At 40.1% G+C, this 22,311-nt stretch overlaps 1 protein-coding gene across 2 annotated transcripts in view; it reads right to left on the reverse strand.

The window, feature by feature from the left end:
* Positions 1-22,311, reverse strand: part of CHCHD3 (coiled-coil-helix-coiled-coil-helix domain containing 3) — a 292,530-nt gene that overhangs the window by 172,464 nt on the left and 97,755 nt on the right. For both annotated transcript variants that reach the window (NM_001035475.1, XM_005205750.5), the window contains 1 exon segment: positions 15,507-15,624. In NM_001035475.1, the coding sequence (NP_001030552.1) occupies positions 15,507-15,624 (118 nt within the window).

A 22,311-nucleotide genomic window follows, 5' to 3' on the forward strand; every position in this document is an offset into this window, starting at 1 on the left:
ACTTCCAAATCAACTCAAAGGCCAAATCATCACTTTAAAATAAGAACTACACTTGCTAAGAAGAGGCATGCGGGACCTCCCGCCAAGACGAGTGCCTTCTGCAGGCCATCGGAAGCCAAATCAAAATCAGAGGGTTACTTGATGAATTTCACGACCTGAAAGTATCCAGGCACAAAACTAAGACAGCTACCGTTAAGGACCTGCACAAGAGGCCAGCATCCGCCAGGGCCAGACAACTGTGAGACCAGGGCTGCACTGAGACGGACTCAAGAATCGCTTGTCTCTTCAAATCATTTCTTTCCTTTTATATATACAACTTCATAAATCTTTCTGTCTTTATATAAAAAGTACTAAGTAATTACTGAAAATATGTATTTTGTGCTGCTGCTTCTGCTGCTAAGTCACTTCAGTCGTGTCCGATTCTGTGTGACCCCATAGACGGCAGACCACCAGGCTCCCCTGTCCCTGGGATTCTCCAGGCAAGAACACTGGAGTGGGTTGCCATTTCCTTCTCCAATGCATGAAAGTGAAAAGTGAAAGGGAAGTCGCTCAGTCGTGTCCGACTCTTCGAGGCCCCATGGACTGCAGCCTACCAGGCTCCTCCATCCATGGGATTTTCCAGGCAAGAGTACTGGAGTGGGGTGCCATTGCCTTCTCCGATTTTGTGCTATATATAAGTAAATGTAGTCAAGACAATCAGGTAAACCAGAAAATGTTTGAAACATATATAAGGAAAAAGAAATATTAAAAAAACCCCACAAACCTATACCAAGCTTTCTGTCCTTGCAGATATACAAATAATAAAGAGCATACTGATTTTTATTCTACTGCACATCACATTGTAAACAAGTCCCATGACATTAAATAATCTTTTTAAAACTTTAAAGACTGAAAAAAAATCAAGATTGACATATTCTTTCTTTAGACGTGTTAATATATTCAATCAGTGACAGGCAAGTCTTGTTCTGGAGTCAGAGTATGTTTTGAACTTTATTTAAGACAACTATTTCTCCCCTGTTTCTAAGTTACTGAAAGAAGACTCCCCTGCATTAATACAACTGGACAGACCTCCCTGTCCAGTTAAAACCCTTAGGTTTTATAAAACCTCCATGATGACACAGTGGCAATGAAACACACTACCTCATCATGGACGCTGGGAAGGAGGAGGAGGTGTGGCCCTCTTCCCCAAATACCAGCTAGCATCCTTTGTGCCCAGGTAACAGACATGTCTATCAGCAGTGGTCAAACTGAACATCCAGCACTTCTCCCCCTTAATGAGAAAGGGAGGGAAATAAGAATTCCAGATCAACTGAGACAAGGCTGAGGTGATGTCAAATCAGTGTAAAGTGTATTTTGGGATAGGCATAACCTGGCAACAACATCACGTCACTACTCTGTCTACATGAGAGACAAGTAGTAAGTCCCCCCCTCCACTAGGTTACACACACACGACAAGCTTTTGTCAACCCCCTGCAACGTCTACACTACAAATCTAGGAAACAGCTCCCAAAGCCTTGTATCAAACTGTGGACACCTTAAGAACATCCCCTTAATACACAGCAGCCTGTTACTTGTCCATGTCCCATCTACAGTGACATGGGGACAGGAATGTCTATTGTACAGCTTCTCTCAGATGACAGACGTTAATAGAAATGCATGGATGGATTTACAGCAGGCATGGATCAATTTCGAGTTATTTTACAATTATTGATTAGGGAACTCAAACAGTCTTTGCTACCCGCCAGACAAAAAGCTAAATCCACCTCCCCTCTTCATAAATCCTGAGAAAAAGCCAAAGGAACTGAAAACTGATGTATTCGGGAAACAAAGCATGCCAAGACAAGATTATAACCAACTCAAAGCTGAGAATCAAGTAACAAATGTATCTCCAGAACAGAGCTTGAGAAGCTGGCATTCTTGGCAAGCCACCCTCGCTGGCAGCAGCGTAACCTTTGTTGCGATCGGAACTGACGGGAGGCTTTTTCACTTCAAGTTAAAAGATTTCTGTCAGGGTGAACATATTTTAATCCCCCGCGTGCATTTGTCCCATGTCACTGACAAGGACAAAACCTGACTACTTCAAGTGTCTGCTTTTGTTGTGTCAGTCTAGGGGCCTATGGACATGTTCCCAAGGCTCGCACAAAAGGAAAAAATAAACTCCGAGGAGAGAGGAGGCGAAGGGTGGGGGGTGGGGGGTGGGGGGGGCAATGTTATAATATACACATGGAGCATATGCGGAGCTATAGATATATCTTGGAAATGGTGATCTCCAAGATGGGGATACATGGTGAAAACATGCTGCATCCTACAGGAGGATATTATTTAGAACTTGGTCTTTTTGATGCCTTCGGGGTTGGAACTGAGCCAGTTTCTTTATAATATACTGGGTTCCTCAGGGAGTTTTAAAAAAAAAAAGTCTAAAGCACCAAGACATTCTCCTGATCCCCATTCATGGCAGGAAATGATGGGAACATTCCAAAAACGCCACCATCCATGGGCAGGAAATTTAAAATGGGATGGGGCGGGGTGGGAGGGCATTAGGAAAGGAAGGAAAATTATGTCAGGCAAGGGCGAGGTAGAGATATGATAGTCATATTAAAAAATAACAAATGACTTTTAATGAGTTAAAAAGTAAATAGGAAATAAATGGAAAATAAAGTAAGCATTTGAAAAGATGAAGCCTTGATCTTAGGTAGCAGAAGGGTTTAATCCACTATAATACATAAATTTAAGGCATTTAATAGTCATTTTTTAAAGGCATAAAGTAGATCAACTTCTGTACCTTTTAATAGTGTATATGTATTTATACACAGGAGGGGGCAGGAAGAGAAGGGGACGACAGAGGATGAGATGGCTGGATGGCATCACCGACTCGATGGACGTGAGTCTCAGTGAACTCCGGGAGTTGGTGATGGACAGGGAGGCCTGGCGTGCTGCGATTCATGGGGTCGCCAAGAGTCGGACATGACTGAGCAACTGAACTGAACTGATAAATGTATTTTAATTACTTTATTTTGCTAACAAAGGTCTGAATTTTCATTGTAAGCCAATAAACACGTATTAGCAAAAAGATTCCACCTTCTCATATCCAAGAAAAGGACACCTCTCATGTTGATCCTTTCAAAATACAAGAACTCCTAACAGCATTTATACTGTGCCTACAACTAAATCACTTCTACTAATCAGAATAAGTTTTCAATAACAAAAATCCAATTTAACCAAGGAAACAGAAGCTTTTAACTTTAACTATTTTTCTTTGTTTTAAATGGGCTGTTTTTAATAACTATAGAAAATTAAAATAGATGTGACTCTTGGAATTGGTAACCTATTCATAAAACAAAATTACTTAGGATGTACAAAAAGTCAATTTATAAGTATATAGAACTTTGCATTCTCTAAGAACTCCTGTATTTATATATTTATTCATCAAGGTAACAGACTTGAAAGAAAAGTACATTCACAACCTTGTCCTCGTTTTAAACACATGGAACAAAGGGCACAAAGAAAAAAAAGCAATTTGCCTAAAATTACATGGAACAGTACCTGGGGGGTGGTGCTGGTGGTGGGGTGTGGAAAGAAGGCTATTTCTGATAAAATTACTCTTCAAAAAACTCTCCAGAGAAGTAGGAAAACACTTTACTCTCTAATTATTTTTAATGATACAACTTGGATGCCTGCTACATTTCAAAGACACAGAATCTACACAGATCTTGGTGAAGGCATTTGTTTTAGTTTGGGTTCATAAAAGAAAATATCCAAAACAATTGTTCCTTCACCCACAACACAGGAACACCAATCCATATGTCTGCATGAAATTCTTTACCTCTTTTCATCCATTCTACTTTCGTCTAAAACTCTAGCAACGACGGCAAGAATTCATTAACTCAGGTTAGCACGGTATCTGCCTAGATCCTATTACTCGCAAATCACGTTAAAAATGTTTTAAGACACGATAACTACATACATGGAATATATGGCCCAAGAATGTATCCTTTTCCAGGAGGAGAATTTGCTATGAGGAACATTATTGAAATTGTGGTTAAAAATTAAAGCACTACACCCATGTTAAACTTGTTGATTCTGACGAGTGCACTTGCTTACATAAGAAACACACTAATTTTAAGGTATAGAAATGTAAGGGGGCAACTGGCACAGTGTGTGTACCCCACGCTCCAGCGGTCTTGAAGACGTGCGTGTGTGCTTGCACATATGTGCGTGTGTGTAGACTGTACAAGAAAAACCTGTGGAGGATCTTCATTCTGAATTTTCCTAAAGTTCAGTGAAAACACAGAACACACGAGTGAATCCGCTTCATGAGTGACGAAACACTGTTAACATATGTCACACTGACTCTTAAGAATTATCTGCTGCAGCAAGTCTATGCCTATTCTCAAGAATCATCCCGCCAGGCTAATGCATCATTACCTTTCTTTCACCTGTACTTTTCTTTCAAGTCTGTTACCTTGATGAATAAATATATAAATACAGGAGTTCTTAGAGAATGCAAAGTTCTGTATACTTATAAATTGACTTTTCATAAAGTAACAGAAAAAAAATTGAATTGTCTTTTATCTCCCCTGCAAATAAAAAGTTAACAACAACAACAACAACAACCAAGCTTCTGCCTTTATATATCCATGTTCTGAGGGCAAAGGAATAATTGCTACAAACCAAGTCCTTTTGTATCTCTATCAACCACTCCCCGACCAGAACAGAACACACCACAGCAAACATTTTTTAAAAATAAGCCCACTCAAAAAAAAAAACTCTATAAAAGTACATAAAAACACTTCATTTAACCAGTATCCTTTGCAACGCAGATTCACAGGTGAGAATTTTTCTGGACTACTGAGAAACTATTTCAATTCACAATGGCCTAGATGGAAACTTTAGTTGCAATGTGTAGTACTACATTCAATGCTCTTAAACAGACTGTCAACCCCCAACAGTGTTATGATTATGCATATGATACTTATTTCACAGGCAGGAGCACTCCAGGCGTATGGCCATGGCTGCCGGCCTCTCCGATGAGTAGGCCCACCACGCTGTGATGTTTTAGTCCTGTGTGCGCTCATCATACGTGTGGCTTCTGGATGCCTGTTTTCATTTATGTCTGTGGTAATTTCTTCTTTGTCCATGTGCCTGTCCCTCAAAGTCCTCTCACCCTTTCTACAGTGGGACCAAGGCCAATACGGTGGGGCCAATTCACTTCCGGCTAAGAACACATTCAGGTTGGCAAGAAGGCTGGAGTGGGTTGCCATCTCCTCCTCCAGGGGATCCTTCCAACCCAGGGATCCCACCCAGGTCTTCTGTATTGCAGGCAGACTCTTTACTATTTGAGCCACCAGGGAAGGTCCCCCTCACACCAAAAAAAAAAAAAAAGTAATAATAACTAAATTTACTCAACTGTGCCCCAAATAAGATCACTGACGCAGCGGAGGTCCAATCTGCAGCACTGGCTGTTACGTTGTGCACACTTTAGGTTTCCAATCCCTTAGAAACAGGAATGACTGGCTGTCCTACTTCTATCAAGCATTTATTAACACCAAATAAGACGCTGGACTTGAAAGGTCTTGGTTAAACAAAGAACACGAGAAACAAGTACCAAGTGTTTTCGCTGTGGTGCTGATTTATTAACAAAGGCCGTGAGCACTATGGCACAATCTAGAAATACTCCGTGACTCACTTTGGTTTCAGAGTTATGGTTCCAGGCCATCAGCTAGCTGTGTTCCTGAGAATCAGACAGGTTAAGGAAAAGAAAAGGATCAACTCTTAATGCCTGAACAGAAATGTACACAAATAGGTTTATAATAATCTCCAATAAAACTGGCCCTGTGACACTGACTTGTGTTCTTTCTTATCAGGAGATTATTAAACACAAATCTGGAATTAAATTTACAGTGTTTTAAACAGGCAGAGAGTATTTAAACACACAGCTAAGTACAGAACCTCGTAGCCATGTGTCATGAAAGATGGAAGAACTGGCAGAAGTTTGCTAGAAAACTCCTCCAAACTTAATCTCAACCAATTTCTATGACAATGAAGACATCTGATAAGTTTACCACAAGTAATCATAAATTATTGGTGCTGATCATTCCATTTTATTTTTTTTGAAAACAGCTTGGTGGCTGAGGAAATCATATTCTGCCTGGGGCTATGTAGCTTACCTCGAATTATTTCAGAATCATCTAAAATGACTCATTTTTCTATTAAAATGATGAATGAGCTAAATGAGGTATGTAATAAATACTGCAGGTTTGCAAACAGATTCCTGCTCTCTAGAGAATGCAGGCCTTACTTCATTTGGTAATTCTGCCCCTTGGTATTTTCAGGAGAAGTCATCCTTAAAATATAGTTAGTAAAGAAAATGGTGGAGAGAGCCACAATGGAACAAAATGTTGAATGTCTTTATGGTGAAGGGAATAACCCCAGGCTCCATAAAACTAAACCCTTATACCCACCAAAGCAGGGCACAGTTCAAAACATCAAGAAACACAGAAAGAACATACCTCAGTCCCATTTAGGAATCATATCTGCCCAATAAAGGCAGGAATACATAAAAGAAGTAAACACACAGTGATTCCAGAATGTTCAGCGCTGTGAAGACCTTAATGTCAGTGAGCAAAACCGAAGCACACCTCACTCCTCCGTGGTGTGTCACCTAGTAAACACTACTGCTCTTCAGTTTACTACTGCATTCACCAAACCAGAGGTCCACGTCCCACAGGTGGAAAGCAGTTCTCCACGGCTGTACGAGAACTGACAGTCCTCAGGCCTGCCAGGGAGACAGGCCGAAAAGGATGCTTCTGAACAAAACCGAGCCCATCGGCCTTAGAGTCTCATTCAAAACAATGCGCAAAGCACTCCTCTTTGGGATTTGGAAGGATTGATGGAGTTCATTATGTTTCTGTTCAACTTTTAATCTGTCACAGGTTAAAGCAAATACTGAGGGCCATATTTCTCAGCCTCTTCAGTAGGAAAAGAGATTATGATGTCAGTTTAATAACATTCCAAGGCCCTAATGACAGTTCATCTCAGACCAGGCAGTGAAGCAAATAAGTTAACAATAAATGCCAGGGCACTATAAAGAGATGGAATTATAACCAACCATTTGCACCTTAGTTACCTATGGATTTTTACTCAGTGCTCTCCATACCTCACCTTGACACCCATAATGACCCAACTGATGGGATGTCAATAAGCTATTTATGGCAGGGTGACCACATATGACACCACTCAACAGGAGTTGCCCTGAGCCAACCACTGTGCAAGCAACTTGATGAATTTGCAAAGTGCATTTAGAATGACAATATGACAGCACCTTTTAAGCAGAGGTGCTCCTTATAGCTGTCTTTAAGTACAACTACTTGTTGACAAGAACATCAACTGCATTTTCCTCAGATCCTCTCTAATCCTTCTGTCAACAGGTCACACAAACTGTGATAGTTCCTTGGGGAAAAAATGCAACACCAGCAAACTGCAGTCACCTGTACAATGTGCTCACTGGACAGACTCACCAGCCTTGACAGTGAGATTTAATCTCCACTTTCAGAACAATGTTCAGCCATTCTCTCCTCCAGGCCCCCCAGTATCTGCTCAGCATGACAAGAGGCTTCTCTCGGACTAGATGGTAATGTTACGAGCCTGTGTATTCCTGCAAATCCTGATGAGGAAAGAGTCTGACCACATACATTTGAGAAATACATTCATCTGGTTAAGACACTCCAGCATTCTTACCTGAAAAATCCCATGGACAGAGGAGCCTGGCGGGCTACAGTCCATGGAGTTGCAAAGAGTTGGACATGACTGAGTGCGCACACACACACACACACACACACACACACGCACACGCACGCAATGCTGAAATCTGCAACAGTAATCCTATTCTTTCTGGGCTCTTAACATAAAGATGAGGCTGGCATACTGAGACAAAACCTGTTTCTCTTTTTCTACTACTGTGGCAAAAAAAAGGTACCAAGATCTGGCCTGGCATTCCATGGAATATCTGACTAAAAATCTCTTCCTAATAATTTCTCCACAGGACTGTATGCATTTCAGCTGACAACAGCGTGCTGCTTTAACACACACAGGAGGCAAAGACCACACCAGAAAACAAAGCACACGAGGGAGAAGACAGGAGATGGAGGCTTTGTCCTGGCCTCCTGAATTCAAATATTTACACAGGAGGCAAAATGATGCTGCACGCCTCTGCTCCCACCTGTCCCGAGGGCTGCTGCCCTTTAAATTTCCTGGTCAGATAGGAACTGAGCGAGAGACAGGAAGAAATGGGCTTGCAGACAGATCCTAGGTCCCATTCTCACCAGTAACACCGAGGAAATTATCTTATGCCTAAATGGCTTAAATTTCTGACACAGAACAGAAATTCAGTATTTAAACAGTCCTCAAAAGTGAAAGCTCAAAGTCATTAACTTCATTTTTAGCATTCAAAGCAAACTAATACTCCATGCACGTCAGAACAATTGGGGATTCGTGTCTATAGCAAGAAAAACCAGCCCAGGGCATATATAATCAGAGGGAGTGTGTTAATAGAGATTATAACTGAAGTACTAAATTGCACCACAAAAAAGACCAAATATTTTTTTTTTTAAAGGATTAAGTGTCCAACAAAAGAACCCAGGATAACTGCTGCTACACTGCAGCTTCATTCACCTGGTTAATTTTAATGACACTAAAAGCCCCAAGTGATCACTCTTAACTTTCTTCAACCCAAAACTTTTGAACATGAACCCTGTTGATCATTTCAAAATTACAACCCCAATGGTAACCTCTGCTCTTGGGAAGACCCTCACTTATATACTTGGGCAGCAGCAGTATTCTTTTCTACTTCCTTTAGTCATTTTCCTCCAGCCCCAAATTCAAACCTTTTTCTCTTTAACCACGAAATTTCAACTGTCACAGTTTGAAGCACAAATAAAACACAGAAGTGAAAGCACAAAGCACAAAATTAATCAATTCTTCTTGATTGCTTCACTAGTGCATTTCAGACAAAAGGGAAACTGGGGATAAAAAGTGACATTTTGGAGAAAGAGTAACTTAAATTTGCAAAAACTAAATTTATGCATTCACTTACCCTAATTTTTTGTGCTTTTTTCTAAACACTATGAGGTTTTACAAATTCAAAAATGTTACCAGCAGAAAAAAAAAAAATCCAAGTTAAGAATGACCTTCCCCACCCAGCTTATACTTGACTGAAGAAGGCAGACTCAGGAAGAGAGATCAAATCTAATCTATCTTTGCACCCCCAGCAACTGATGTAACCTAGCACACACCAGGTGTTCCATAAACGTGTGATGGTGGGGACCACAGAAAAGAATGATCTCTTTCCATTCATTCCCTCCTCTAGTCCATCTTGCACCCTTCACTACACAACTATCAAAATGCCGTCTAACCACTGCACTTCAAACCTTTGCATGTATACAGTCCAGCGGTCTCTGGATTGCATACATGTGCCTCGTGATTTTAGCTCTGCCAACTTCTTCTGCCTCATCTCTCAACACTCCTCACCCTTTACTTCCCACTCATTAGCTCCTGTGGTGTTCCAGTGCCCCCAGGCTTCCATACTTTACTGGCAAATACTGTAGGCTGGACCATCCCTACTCCTTAACCACACAGGCAATTCCTACTCAAACATTCCACTCTGGTATCATGTCTCTAGGAAATCTTTTCTCATCTTCCCTACTTCCTCTCCTCCCATTTCCAAAACCTGCTGCTGCTGCTGCTGCTGCTACTGCTGCTAAGTCGCTTCAGTCGTGTCCGACTCTGTGCGACCCCATAGACGGCAGCCCACCAGGCTCCTCTGTCCCTGGGATTCTCCAGGCAAGAATACTGGAGTGCGTTGCCATTTCCTTCTCCAATGCATGAAAGCGAAAAATGAAAGGGAAGTCGCTCAGTAGTGTCTGACTCTTAGCGACCCCATGGACTGCAGCCTACCAGGCTCCTCTGTCCATGGGATTTTCCAGGCAAGAGTACTGGAGTGGGGTGCCATTGCCTTCTCCTTCCACAACCTGAGTAGACTCAATTCCTCACTTATGAAATAGGCAAGCATTTATTGACTCTCTACTCTTTGCCAGGCTCCAGTACGTATTAGGCTCTCAAATGTGTGTGAACGAATGAATGCAGATACAAAATGGTTACAAGAAAGTCAGTCTCTGCTTTCACTGAAGTGAGAATTCTCATAAGGATATAAGTAGCAAGGCTCTATCACAGATTTGGCACTTTTTAACATTATTTTTCATGTATCTGTCTCCCACACTGCAGTGTGAATTCCTTACGGATTTCGTCTTTTTCACTCATACAGCCACAGTATCCAGCACCACGTTTTTCATATAGTAAGCACTCAATGAAACATCTGCCCAAAAAATGCAGGAAACTCTTTCACATTTAGCTTTATAAGCTCCAAAATATTTAAGCAACTATTTCTTTAAGTAAATTGTGGCTTCTTTTCAAGTTTAGATTCAAAAACAAATAAGAAAAATACTACAGTTCTGTGGTTGTAAAAAGAAATGACTAATGTCAAACCAGCACAGTTTAATACAACAGAAAGGAGGAGTGAAACAAAATGTTAACTGGCATTTTAAAAAAATGTAAATGCAAAGTCCTTATTCTTTAATTTAAAAAAAATTAATGACACAGCAAATATTAGGTTTAGATGTACAGGCTCTCAGAGATACACAAATGTCAAGTCACATTAACTTTCAGGTTTCCCAGCTTACTCCTTTTAATCGCTCTTTCTTTACAGAGTTGCTCTCCTGCTCCTAAGCCACAGTCCTTTCATGTGAATTTTAGTTAACATTTTCAAGCAGATAAAATTATCAGGGAAATTCTTTCCCAAAACCTCTGGGTAGAATCAGCTGATAAAAATGCTGGTCCCTGTCCATGAGAGGTAGAGGGTGAGGGACTGGTAAGCTCTTCTTGAATCGAGAGCAGGACCCGTGGCTTCTCCAGCTAACGCAATCCTTCCAAAAAGGAAAGTTTTCATCTGATCCTATTTTAAAACTTCAACAACAGGGCCATCATGACTTTGCCTTTCAGAGAGCTTCGATAAAGCTAGCTGTTACAACAACTGTGGGAAGAAACGGCCTGGACTCGCATCTAAGGAGACAGCAATCTAAATGTCAACCGCGTGTGGGCGGAGGATGGGAAGGGGGAAGAGGAGTTTTATTCGCAGCACCAACAAGGCGTCAGTTTGGGGTTTTTATCCTTCCCCCTAGTTCTACTGAAAGACAGCTTTCCAATTCCTTCCAATGTGTGAAATCCAACCTTTACTCTCTTGCTGGCTGCAATATTTGGATTCTAAATAAAAAGGAAGACACCAACGTTTGGCCATCACTCAACAGAGTCCCATATACTGGGGTTAAGAATGGCAGCCGTGGGGGTCCAGCACTCAGCAGAACAACGCTAATGGTCCTGGGTGACTCTCACACGAGTCACGGGTTCTGAGGACGCCACTGCCACAGCCTGGGGATCGAGGCACTGATGGACGACACAGACTTGAAGTCGTGTCCCCAGCACACGTCCTACAGGATAGGGAGATGCAGACTCTGTGTATGTGGCGGGCGGGGGCGGAGGGGCAGAAGGAAGTTTACACCCCCTGAACATGAACTATACACGCAGCAATGCTAGTTCCTTAGGCATCTCCTTTACACCATTTTCATAAGGTGTAATTATGGTAAAATACACATAATCTAAAACTTACCATCTTAATAACTAGAAGTGTATAGTTTCAGAGTATAAAGTGCATTCAGACTGCTGCAAAACCAATCTCCAGAACTCTTTTCACCCTGCAAAACTAAGACTCCAGACCCATTAGAAAGGGCTCATCACTCTTCCTTCCACTCAGCCCCTTGAGACCACCCTGCTGCCTTCTGTCTCTGAATGTGACTAGATGCTTCACACGATCGGAATCACACAGTATTTACCTTTCTGTGACTGGTTTATTTCACTTAGCATAATGTCCACAAGGTTCATCTAAATTGCATGATACGTTAGAATTTCCCTCCTTTTAAAGGCTGAATAACACTCCGTCGTATGTATATGACAATTTTGTTTATGCATTAATCTACTGAGGAACACATAGATTTCTTCCACCTCTTGGCTATTATGAATAATGTTGCAATGGACATTGATATATCTCTTCAATGTCCTGCTTTTAGTTCTTCACGATACTGGATGCTTGGGGCTAGTGCACTGGGATGACCCTGAGGGATGGTATGGGGAGGGAGGAGGGAGGAGGGTTCAGGATGGGGAACACATGCATACCTGTGGCGGATTCATTTTGATATTTAGCAAAACTAATACAATTATGTAAAGTTTAAAAATAAAATTAAAAAAAAAAAGAACCAGAAGAGTGGGGCCTCCCAGGTGGCTCAAGCAATAAAGAACAACAAAATTCATCTGCCAATGCAGGAGCCACGGGAAATGCAGGTTCGATCCCTGGGTGGGGAAGATCCCTTGGAGGAGGAAATGGCAAGCCACTCCAGTATTCTTGCCTGGAGAATCCCAAGGACAGTCCATGGGGTTGCAAAGAGTCAGACATGACTGAGGGACTGAGCATGCACACATGCCAGAAGAGTGGACTGCTGAATCATAGGATGATTCTAGTTTTACTTTTCTTGAGGAAGCACCATACTATTTTCCAAAGTGACTGTACCATTTTACATTCTCAGAACATCCTTGCCAATACTTGTTACTGTCTTTAAAAAAAAAAAAAAAAAACCTTTTATTTTGTATTGGGTAGGGCCAATTAACAATGTTGTCATAGTTTCAGCTGAACAGCGATGGGACTCAGCCATACATATTCATGTATCCACTCTCCTCTAAATCTCCACTCCATCCAGGCTGCCACAAAACACTGACAGTTCCCTGAGACACCTTACTGGTAAGCTTAACCACAGTCATCCTAACACATAAGATGATTCCTTAGTAACTTTAAACGTTTATCCCTGTATTATTTTAATAATCAGAAGAAAATTCAGTGAAATACACTCAACCATTAAAAGGAATCATGCAAATACATATTTATTGGTATAGAAAGGCCTTAAATAGTCTAAATATTTTTCAATATGAAAGTTACTATAAGAGTTACATAAAACTACATATACTACTATCTGTTTGGAGAAATACAAATATACATATTAACATAAATGTTTAATACAGACTTAGTGCAATGCGAAAAGGAATATAAAACAATAAACCAGAAAGTTAATAGTAATTATCTCTGGATAATGGTAATCTAATTGATTTTATTGTTTTGTATTTATTTCCTGATCTTTACCCAACAAATATGCATGTCTTCTGTAATCATGAGTAACAACAATAAAGGTGATAACATGGTAAATCACTTGGGAGTCACCAGGTACCCAAACTGCTGTAGGCAGCCATGTTGTTGTGGCCAAGAACTACACTTAAATATCTGAGAATCCTCAAGCCAGAACAGGAGCCTCTGGATCAACTATAATGCTATTGCATAAATTCTACTTTTAGTCCCAACGTCCTTTGAGGACTCTGTTTGGCCAATTTATGACAGATGCTGAAATTAAGGAGCTGTCAGTAATTTGCCACCCCTGACTCCAGAATCAATAAAGAAGAGATCTGCAAAAAAGAATATGTAATGCCAACTTCTTATGTTTAACCTAAAAACAAAAATATATAGATAGGAAATAGAGAGGATTTATAAGGTACAAGGAAAATATATGCGGAAGATACACTGCTCCAACCCAACTACATTACATAATATTCTAGTTACTGTGACTTAAGAAATTTTTCTTTATTTTCACATTTCTTGTGAAAACTCTCTTTTTATGCCTTCTCATGTGCAAGTGTGTTTAATGAGTTTTTTTTTTTTTTAATCTTAATCTTGCTTATCTCCCTGAAATAAAAGAACAAGGTAACATGTTCAAATTTAGACCAAAAGAAGTAGAGAAAAGAATGCTTCAAAGAGAAGAGGCAAAAGCTGGGACACAAATAAAAATGAGAACCAAGGGGTCCTCTGCCCACTAGAAACCTCGAAGCTTGCTCCGCAACCCCCACCCGCCACCCTCCACCACAAGCACTATTAAACTCTCTCCTCTCCATCCCTGGCCTTCCAATTGGGAGGCTGTAACATTCATGGGAATGACCCTTAACGCATGGGCCCGACATGTTTTCAACTTCCCCAAAAAACCCTCAAACTCAGGAGCACAACAGATGTCATAATTCAATTCTTCAATATCTAATGCTTTTAATTCTGAAATTAACCCCATTCACAACGAATGACTCTGTCCACATCTCTAGGCCTCAGTTCCACTCAATGTGTGTGTCCTCACAGGGGCGCTGGCCAGACCCTAGACCTTCCTTTCTTAGTCCATCACCTCTGTTCTGGTTTACTGCCCACCCATGTAGCCTGGATCCTGAATTAGTCACTGAAGAAATGGATTCAGTACACAATGGCTTCCTATTTTCTCTACTGGCAACTGGTCGTAGGCTAGCCTCTCAAAGAAAGGACCAAGAGAAAGAACAGGAGAGAACAGAAACTGACTCTTTTCTGATTAATTGGTAACAATCCCCAGCTGCCTGCTGGACTAGGACATCCCCTGAGTCTTACATCCCAAGCTCTCCGCTATATGGTTACATTTCTCTCTCCAATGAGTTCCCAACCATATTCCATTGAGAAGACAGGGAAATGACATGAGGGTTTCCAGGAAGGCTAAAGTGAGCACTGAGTAGTCAGGACCCCAGGCTTCACCCAGAACAGCTCCACTTTTATTTACCAACAGGAAGATGTCCAACCAATCATGTTGCATGCACAAGACACTACTGTTCAGCCATTAAAAACCACATTGTCGTGATATAAAGAGTATGTTCATGATGTAAACACTGCGTACAGCACTATCCAAAGTCTTCAATAGGTAACAGACCTAGGAATAGAAACTGTCTAGAGGGAAACACCTTGGGGTGAACCGTGGTTATGTGAGAGTGGCAGGTTTACGGGTGCCTCTTAAATTTTCTGCTACTAATAGTCATTTTTAAACATATTTATGTAATATTTAAATTTCTAAAAAAATATTTTCTTTGAAAAAATTATTTCCTTTCTTATAAAAAATGGTTCCCCTTTTCTGAAGTCCAGAAAGTGACGGATCAAACGTTACTCACCTCCGCGGGAGTCTTCCCAGCTAGCATCTGGTGGCTGCCAGCAAGGACAGGACTAAGCTAGGCTCTCACCCCAGAGGTTTCAAATACAACTCGGGTGGAACAAGCAAACAATATCCCTCAGGTAAGATGCCTGCGTCTCTGTGTTGATCTTTTCTTCAATAACTCTCATTACACCTGCCTTAGAGTCCTTGATGGCTAACCTCAGCAAAGTGTCAGCCACTTATAAAAGGCAAAGATTAAGAAAATCTAAGCAAAGAGAGCATGAGTATCATCCACACTGGGAGTTGGCAAGCCTCTCCCAAACATCAGCGGTTTCCTTGTAGACAAGACCTTCCCACTAAATCTTTCATGCTCACCAGGTGCTTTGCCTTCGCACGCTCCTCCTCATTTGATATCCTCTCACGAAGGATAGCTCTGGTCAACTGCTCGTTGGCAAAAGCCTTCTCTGCATCGAGTTCTTTGCTTTGCTTCAGTCTGAAAAGACAACAAAGTTCTAACTTAGAAAAAAAATATATTTTAATAGTTGACATCATGTGTTTAATGGAATACTTAAATAAAAATATAGAAACAACCACAAAGTTAGTAGCTGAAGTCATCTTGGCCTAAAATTTATCAATAGCAGGTATATTTTCTAATAAATCCTCATGCACCCTTTATCCAAGCATTTAAAAGAAGAGAATTCAAATATACCAAGAGGCTAATCAATCTAACTGCTAAATTAGTTTTCACTAAGTTCTTCTTATGTCAAATTGAAATCTGCCCAACTAAATATTCTATCCCTGGTGACTCCATCTGCCCTCTGGAGATAGAAGTAATACATCTAATTAACAAGCCATCTATAAGACAAATATTTGAAGGTAACCATCATCCTCCCATCCAAACTGAGTCCGCTATTTATTGACTCTATGCGAGGCACAGCTCTGACAAGGACCAGCCCCCGATCTCATGGACCTGACATCACCGCAGGAAATACAAACACTATTAAAAGATCTTTCCTCCCCGTGACTCTCTCATTTCCCAACAATCTTTATCTGCAAAAATGGCCAGACCTTTCAGGAGCAGGGTTCCTCACTTGTGGGATGACTCCCAATTTGCCCCTTAGCTCCAAACTAAGTATTAACACTGCAGATGCGGTCCAGCAAAGTAAGACAGCGGAACCTCACCTCCCAAGATTCCCAACCAACACCAATTCTACTAATGAAGCATCTGACTGCATCGGGTCTATCAGCCTCATCACACAGTTAGACCATACTCAGCTGCGGTCCACGTCAACCTCTCTCCTGTGCATGACAAAGACGTGCCTGGGCCCATAAAGGTTCTCAGTAATCACTGAGCGAGAGTACATTTTAGGCTAATCTCATGGACAAAGATTTTGATTGCCTTTTCTTCTTTGAGAGAAAAATCCCTCTATACCATCATATCCCTGAAGTTATAAGTGATGCTATAAAAAGAAAAAGCAAAATTGGTATGTTGGTATAAGTGAAATTCTGAGTGCAATCTACTTCGTAAGTGGGAATGATGAGAACCAAATTGAACTCAATACTAGTCTATCAAATTTCAGTTTTAAAAAGGATTCTTGAAAAGAAAAGAAAACTTTTGGTTACTAGTTTTAAATTGCTGTATCACCTTGATACTCTGAAATTCTCACAAATCGATTCTAACAGATAAAATCAGTTTGTAAAATACATTCCAAAGTGATAATGCTTTTCCGCCTAAAAATTAAACCTGTGTAAACTTATGTCTTGAATAAAGATAAATAACAGAGGCAAATATACTTTTACCCAAATAAATCCTGGAGTTATATAAAAGGAAAGCAACATGAGAAACAAAATGGTCCCCATAAGGACAGCATGCAGACAACTGCTGAAGTTACTGTAGCAGATCAGAAAACAAGGTACATAAAGCATTTCTACCAGCCTATCACTTGTAAGCAAAAGGCATTACTTAGATGACAAGTGAGGTGGAAACGAAAAATAAAAATGACTATAATTTACAGATCACCTGCTTGTATGCAAACACTGTGCCAGGCACTTTATATACACACCTAAAACTAGTGTGAAATTCAGTTTTCATTATTAGTTCTTGGACATAAAGTGAGTTCTACATAACTAAAGCTTCTCAAATTTTCCACAATTGGTATATCAAATTTTAAAGTATTATTCACTTTAATAACATTTTTTCTGAGTTTACTTGTATATGGCATAAGTTTTAACTATAAATGGAGTTAAAAGTAGCTCAACTTTGGAAATATAAAGTTCAGCAAGTTAATGAAAAATGAAGCAATAACATAAGCGCAAAAGTCTTCAATGTTATAATAAAAAAAAAAAAATAAAGATTATTCAGCTTGCAATATCTAATACCAATCCTGAGTCTAAACCAAGGCTCTACCACTTACTAGTTGAGTGTAGTTAACCTCCCTGGTCCTATTATTCTCATGAGTAAAATAGACTGGTATTAACACCTACCTTACAGAATTCGATACACAAAAGCACTGAGTACAAAGCCTGTGACACAGTAAGCACTCAGTGCATTAGGTGAGGAGCAGTAATAACAATAGTACCCACCATGGGATCAGGAATACAGAAGCAGCAGTTATTTTCTGAAAAGAAGGAACTCTCCACATTCATTAAATATACCATAACTATATTGCCAGGAAAATTATCAATAACCTCAGATATGCAGATGACACCACCCTCATGGCAGAAAGTGAAGAGGAACTCAAAAGCCTCTTGATGAAAGTGAAAGTGGAGAGTGAAAAAGTTGGCTTAAAGCTCAACATTCAGAAAACAAAGATCATGGCATCCGGTCCCATCACTTCATGGGAGATAGATGGGGAAACAGTGGAAACAGTGTCAGACTTTATTTTTCTGGGCTCCAAAATCACTGCAGATGGTGACTGCAGCTATGAAATTAAAAGACGCTTACTCCTTGGAAGGAAAATTATGACCAACCTAGATAGCATATTCAAAAGCAGAGACATTACTTTGCCAACAAAGGTTCATCTAGTCAAGGCTATGGTTTTTCCTGTGGTCATGAATGGATGTGAGAGTTGGACTGTGAAGAAGGCTGAGTGCCGAAGAATTGATGCTTTTGAACTGTGGTGTTGGAGAAGACTCTTGAGAGTCCCTTGGACTGCAAGGAGATCCAACCAGTCCATTCTGAAGGAGATCAGCCCTGGGATTTCTTTGGAAGGAATGATGCTGAAGCTGAAACTCCCAGTACTTTGGCCACCTCATGCGTAGAGTTGACTCACTGGAAAAGACTCTGATGCTGGGAGGGATCGGGGGCAGGAAGAGAAGGGGACGACAGAGGATGAGATGGTTGGATGGCATCACTGACTCGATGGACGTGAGTCTGAGTGAACTCCGGGAGTTGGTGATGGACAGGGAGGCCTGGCGTGCTGTGATTCATGGGGTTGCAAAGAGTTGGACATGACTGAACGACTGATCTGATCTGATCTGATCTATCACTTGGTCCTCTCCAGCTTTTTTCCCCAATTCTTCAATGTTCTGCTTTATTTTTATGATCAAGCACCTTTAACAAGTAAATCGACTATAATGACTCTAGTAGCCCCCTCCTTGCACATGTTCCTTTCTTTGTTTCCCATAAGGGCAAGGATCTGGTTTGCTTTTTTCCACTGCTATATACCCAGTGCTAAACAGTGCCAGCCCCACACCACAAGTGCTCACAAAATACTTGAGTATATGCATGAATGAATGAGTGGCATATTTCCAACTCATTGGAAAATAGAAAACAAGCTGCAGAAAATAGAGGACTGGGGGACTTATGAAACTAGACACAACAATATGATTATCTCAATAGATGCAGAGAAAGCCTTTGACAAAGTTCAACATCCATTTATGATAAGAACTCTCCAGAAAGCAGGAATAGAAGGAACATACCTCAACATAATAAAAGCTATATATGACAAACCCACAGCAAACATTATCCTCAATGGTGAAAAATTGAAAGTATTTCCTCTAAAATCAGGAACAAGACAAGGGTGCCCACTTTCACCCTTACTATTCAACATAGTTTTGGAAGTTTTGGCTACAGCAGAGCAGAAAAAGAAATAAAAGGAATCCAAATTGGAAAAGAAAAAGTAAAACTCTCACTATCTGTAGATGACATGATCCTTTACATAGAAAACCCTAAAGACTCCACCAGAAAATTACTAGAACTAATCATGATTATAGAAAAGTTGCAGGATATAAAATCAACACACAGAAATCCCTTGCATTCCTATACACTAATAATGAGAAAACTGAAAGAGAAATTAAGGAAACAATTCCATTCACCATTGCAACGGAAAGAATAAAATACTTAGGAATATATCTACCTAAAGAAACTAAAGACCTATATATAGAAAACTACAAAACACTGGTGAAAGAAATCAAAGAGGACACTAATAGATGGAGAAATATACCATGTTCATGGATTGGAAGAATCAATATACTGAAAATGAGTATACTACCCAAAGCAATTTATAGATTCAATGCAATCCCTATCAAGCTACCAATGGTATTCTTCACAGAGCTAGAACAAATAATTTCACAATTTGTATGGAAATACAAAAAACCTCGAATAGCCAAAGCTATCTTGAGAAAGAAGAATGGAACAGGAGGAATCAACCTACCTGACTTCAGGCTCTATTACAAAGCCACAGTCATCAAGACAGTATGGTACTGGCACAAAGACAGAAATATTGATCAATGGAACAAAATAGAAAGCCCAGAGATAAAACCACGCACATATGGACACCTTATCTTTGACAAAGGAGGCAAGAATATACAATGGATTAAAGACAATCTCTTTAACAAGTGGTGCTGGGAAAACTGGTCAAACACTTGTAAAAGAATGAAACTAGAACACTTTTTAACACCATACACAAAAATAAACTCAAAATGGATTAAAGATCTCAATGTAAGACCAGAAACTATAAAACTCCTAGAGGAGAACATAGGCAAAACGCTCTCCGACATACATCACAGCAGGATCCTCTATGACCCACCTCCCAGAATATTGGAAATAAAAGCAAAAATAAACAAATGGGACCTAATTAAACTTAAAAGCTTCTGCACAACAAAGGAAACTATTAGCAAGGTGAAAAGGCAGCCTTCAGAATGGGAGAAAATAATAGCAAATGAAGCAACTGACAAACAACTAATCTCAAAAATATACAAGCAACTCCTACAGCTCAACTCCAGAAAAATAAATGACCCAATCAAAAAATGGGCCAAAGAACTAAATAGACATTTCTCCAAAGAAGACATACAGATGGCCAACAAACACATGAAAAGATGCTCAACATCACTCATTATCAGAGAAATGCAAATCAAAACCACTATGAGGTACCATTTCACACCAGTCAGAATGGCTGCGATCCATAAGTCTACAAGCAATAAATGCTGGAGAGGGTGTGGAGAAAAGGGAACCCTCTTACACTGTTGGTGGGAATGCAAACTAGTACAGCCACTATGGAGAACAGTGTGAAGATTCCTTAAAAAACTGGAAATAGAACTGCCTTATGATCCAGCAATCCCACTGCTGGGCATACACACTGAGGAAACCAGAAGGGAAAGAGACACATGTACCCCAGTGTTCATCGCAGCACTGTTTATAATAGCCAGGACATGGAAGCAACCTAGATGCCCATCAGCAGGTGAATGGATAAGAAAGCTGTGGTACATATACACAATGGAGTATTACTCAGCCATTAAAAAGAATACATTTGAATCAGTTCTAATGAGGTGGATGAAACTGGAGCCTATTATACAGAGTGAAGTAAGCCAGAAAGAAAAACACCAATACAGTATACTAACGCATATATATGGAATTTAGAAAGATGGTAACAATAACCCTGTACGAGACAGCAAAAGAGACACTGATGTATAGATCAGTCTTATGGACTCTGTGGGAGAGGGAGGGGGTGGGAAGATTTGGGAGAATGGCATTGAAACATGTATAATATCATGTATGAAACGAATCGCCAGTCCAGGTTCGATGCACGATACTGGATGCTTGGGGCTGGTGCACTGGGATGACCCAGAGGGAGGGTGTGGGGAGGGAGGAGGGAGGAGGGTTCAGGATGGGGAACACAGGTATACCCGTGGCGGATTCATTTCGATATTTGGCAAAACTAATACAATATTGTAAAGTTTAAAAATAAAATAAAATTTAAAAAATAAAATAAAATCAATGAAAAAAAAATAAATAAATACAAACATATACAGATACTTAACCCTATATATACTGAATTTACTATAATACTTTAGCTTATTTATTCACCTAATCATGTATATTATTTCTATTCATAAATATAATTCAATTTCTGTACACAAATATACATACAGTTTTTTGTTTGGAAGGAGTTATTGCTGGTATGTATCTCATTCATTCACTTCACGGGCACTATATTTCTTTCTCATTTTTGCACAACTAACAATGGCATAATAAATAGCTATGAGTATGGAAAAAAAAAAGAAACTAGACACAACAGAGCTCTGCAAGGGCCAAGCCACCGTGATGCTAAGCGTCACAAGTGGGATGATCCTGGACCACACCAACCTAAAGAAGAAGGCTGTTTACACTTCATAACATTTCAGAGCCTCCAACTACCAAGACCTAGTTATATTTGACTCTTGGTTGAAAAGACACTGGGGGATGGCACAAAGTGACCAAAAAGAAATTCTCCTTATTCTTACAGTCACTTTCATTTTCTTACAAATAGACCTGTTCAAATTCTCAAATAGTTTATTCTAAAGGAATGTCTGAAAATAAAATGAAAAAAAAGAAAGGTCTGTGTAGTGACAGTTTCCTGAACAGAATTTCATATCTTTAAGAAGTCTGGCAGTAGAACCCAGAACCAATCCTCACTACCTATTAGCAGTTTAATGACACAATCTAATAATAAACATCAGTTTTCTTAGCTTTAAATTTTGAAGGCTGAGCTTTACATAGCCCAAGGCTCCTGAGCCACCAAGGACCCTGTTGTTTTAAAAAGGGGGGGAGGGGCAGGTATGAGACAAAAATAAGTCATTATTAACTTAAATCCAAAGATTTAAGAATTATCTCAAGATAAAACTAAACATACCAAGTATCCTGGAGAATACATTCTCTTTTTTATTTACTGGCATTTCCCACTTATTATTTCAGATCTCC

The sequence above is a fragment of the Bos taurus genome, chromosome 4 (assembly GCF_002263795.3).
Source record: "Bos taurus isolate L1 Dominette 01449 registration number 42190680 breed Hereford chromosome 4, ARS-UCD2.0, whole genome shotgun sequence".
Taxonomy (NCBI): Eukaryota; Metazoa; Chordata; class Mammalia; order Artiodactyla; family Bovidae; genus Bos; species Bos taurus.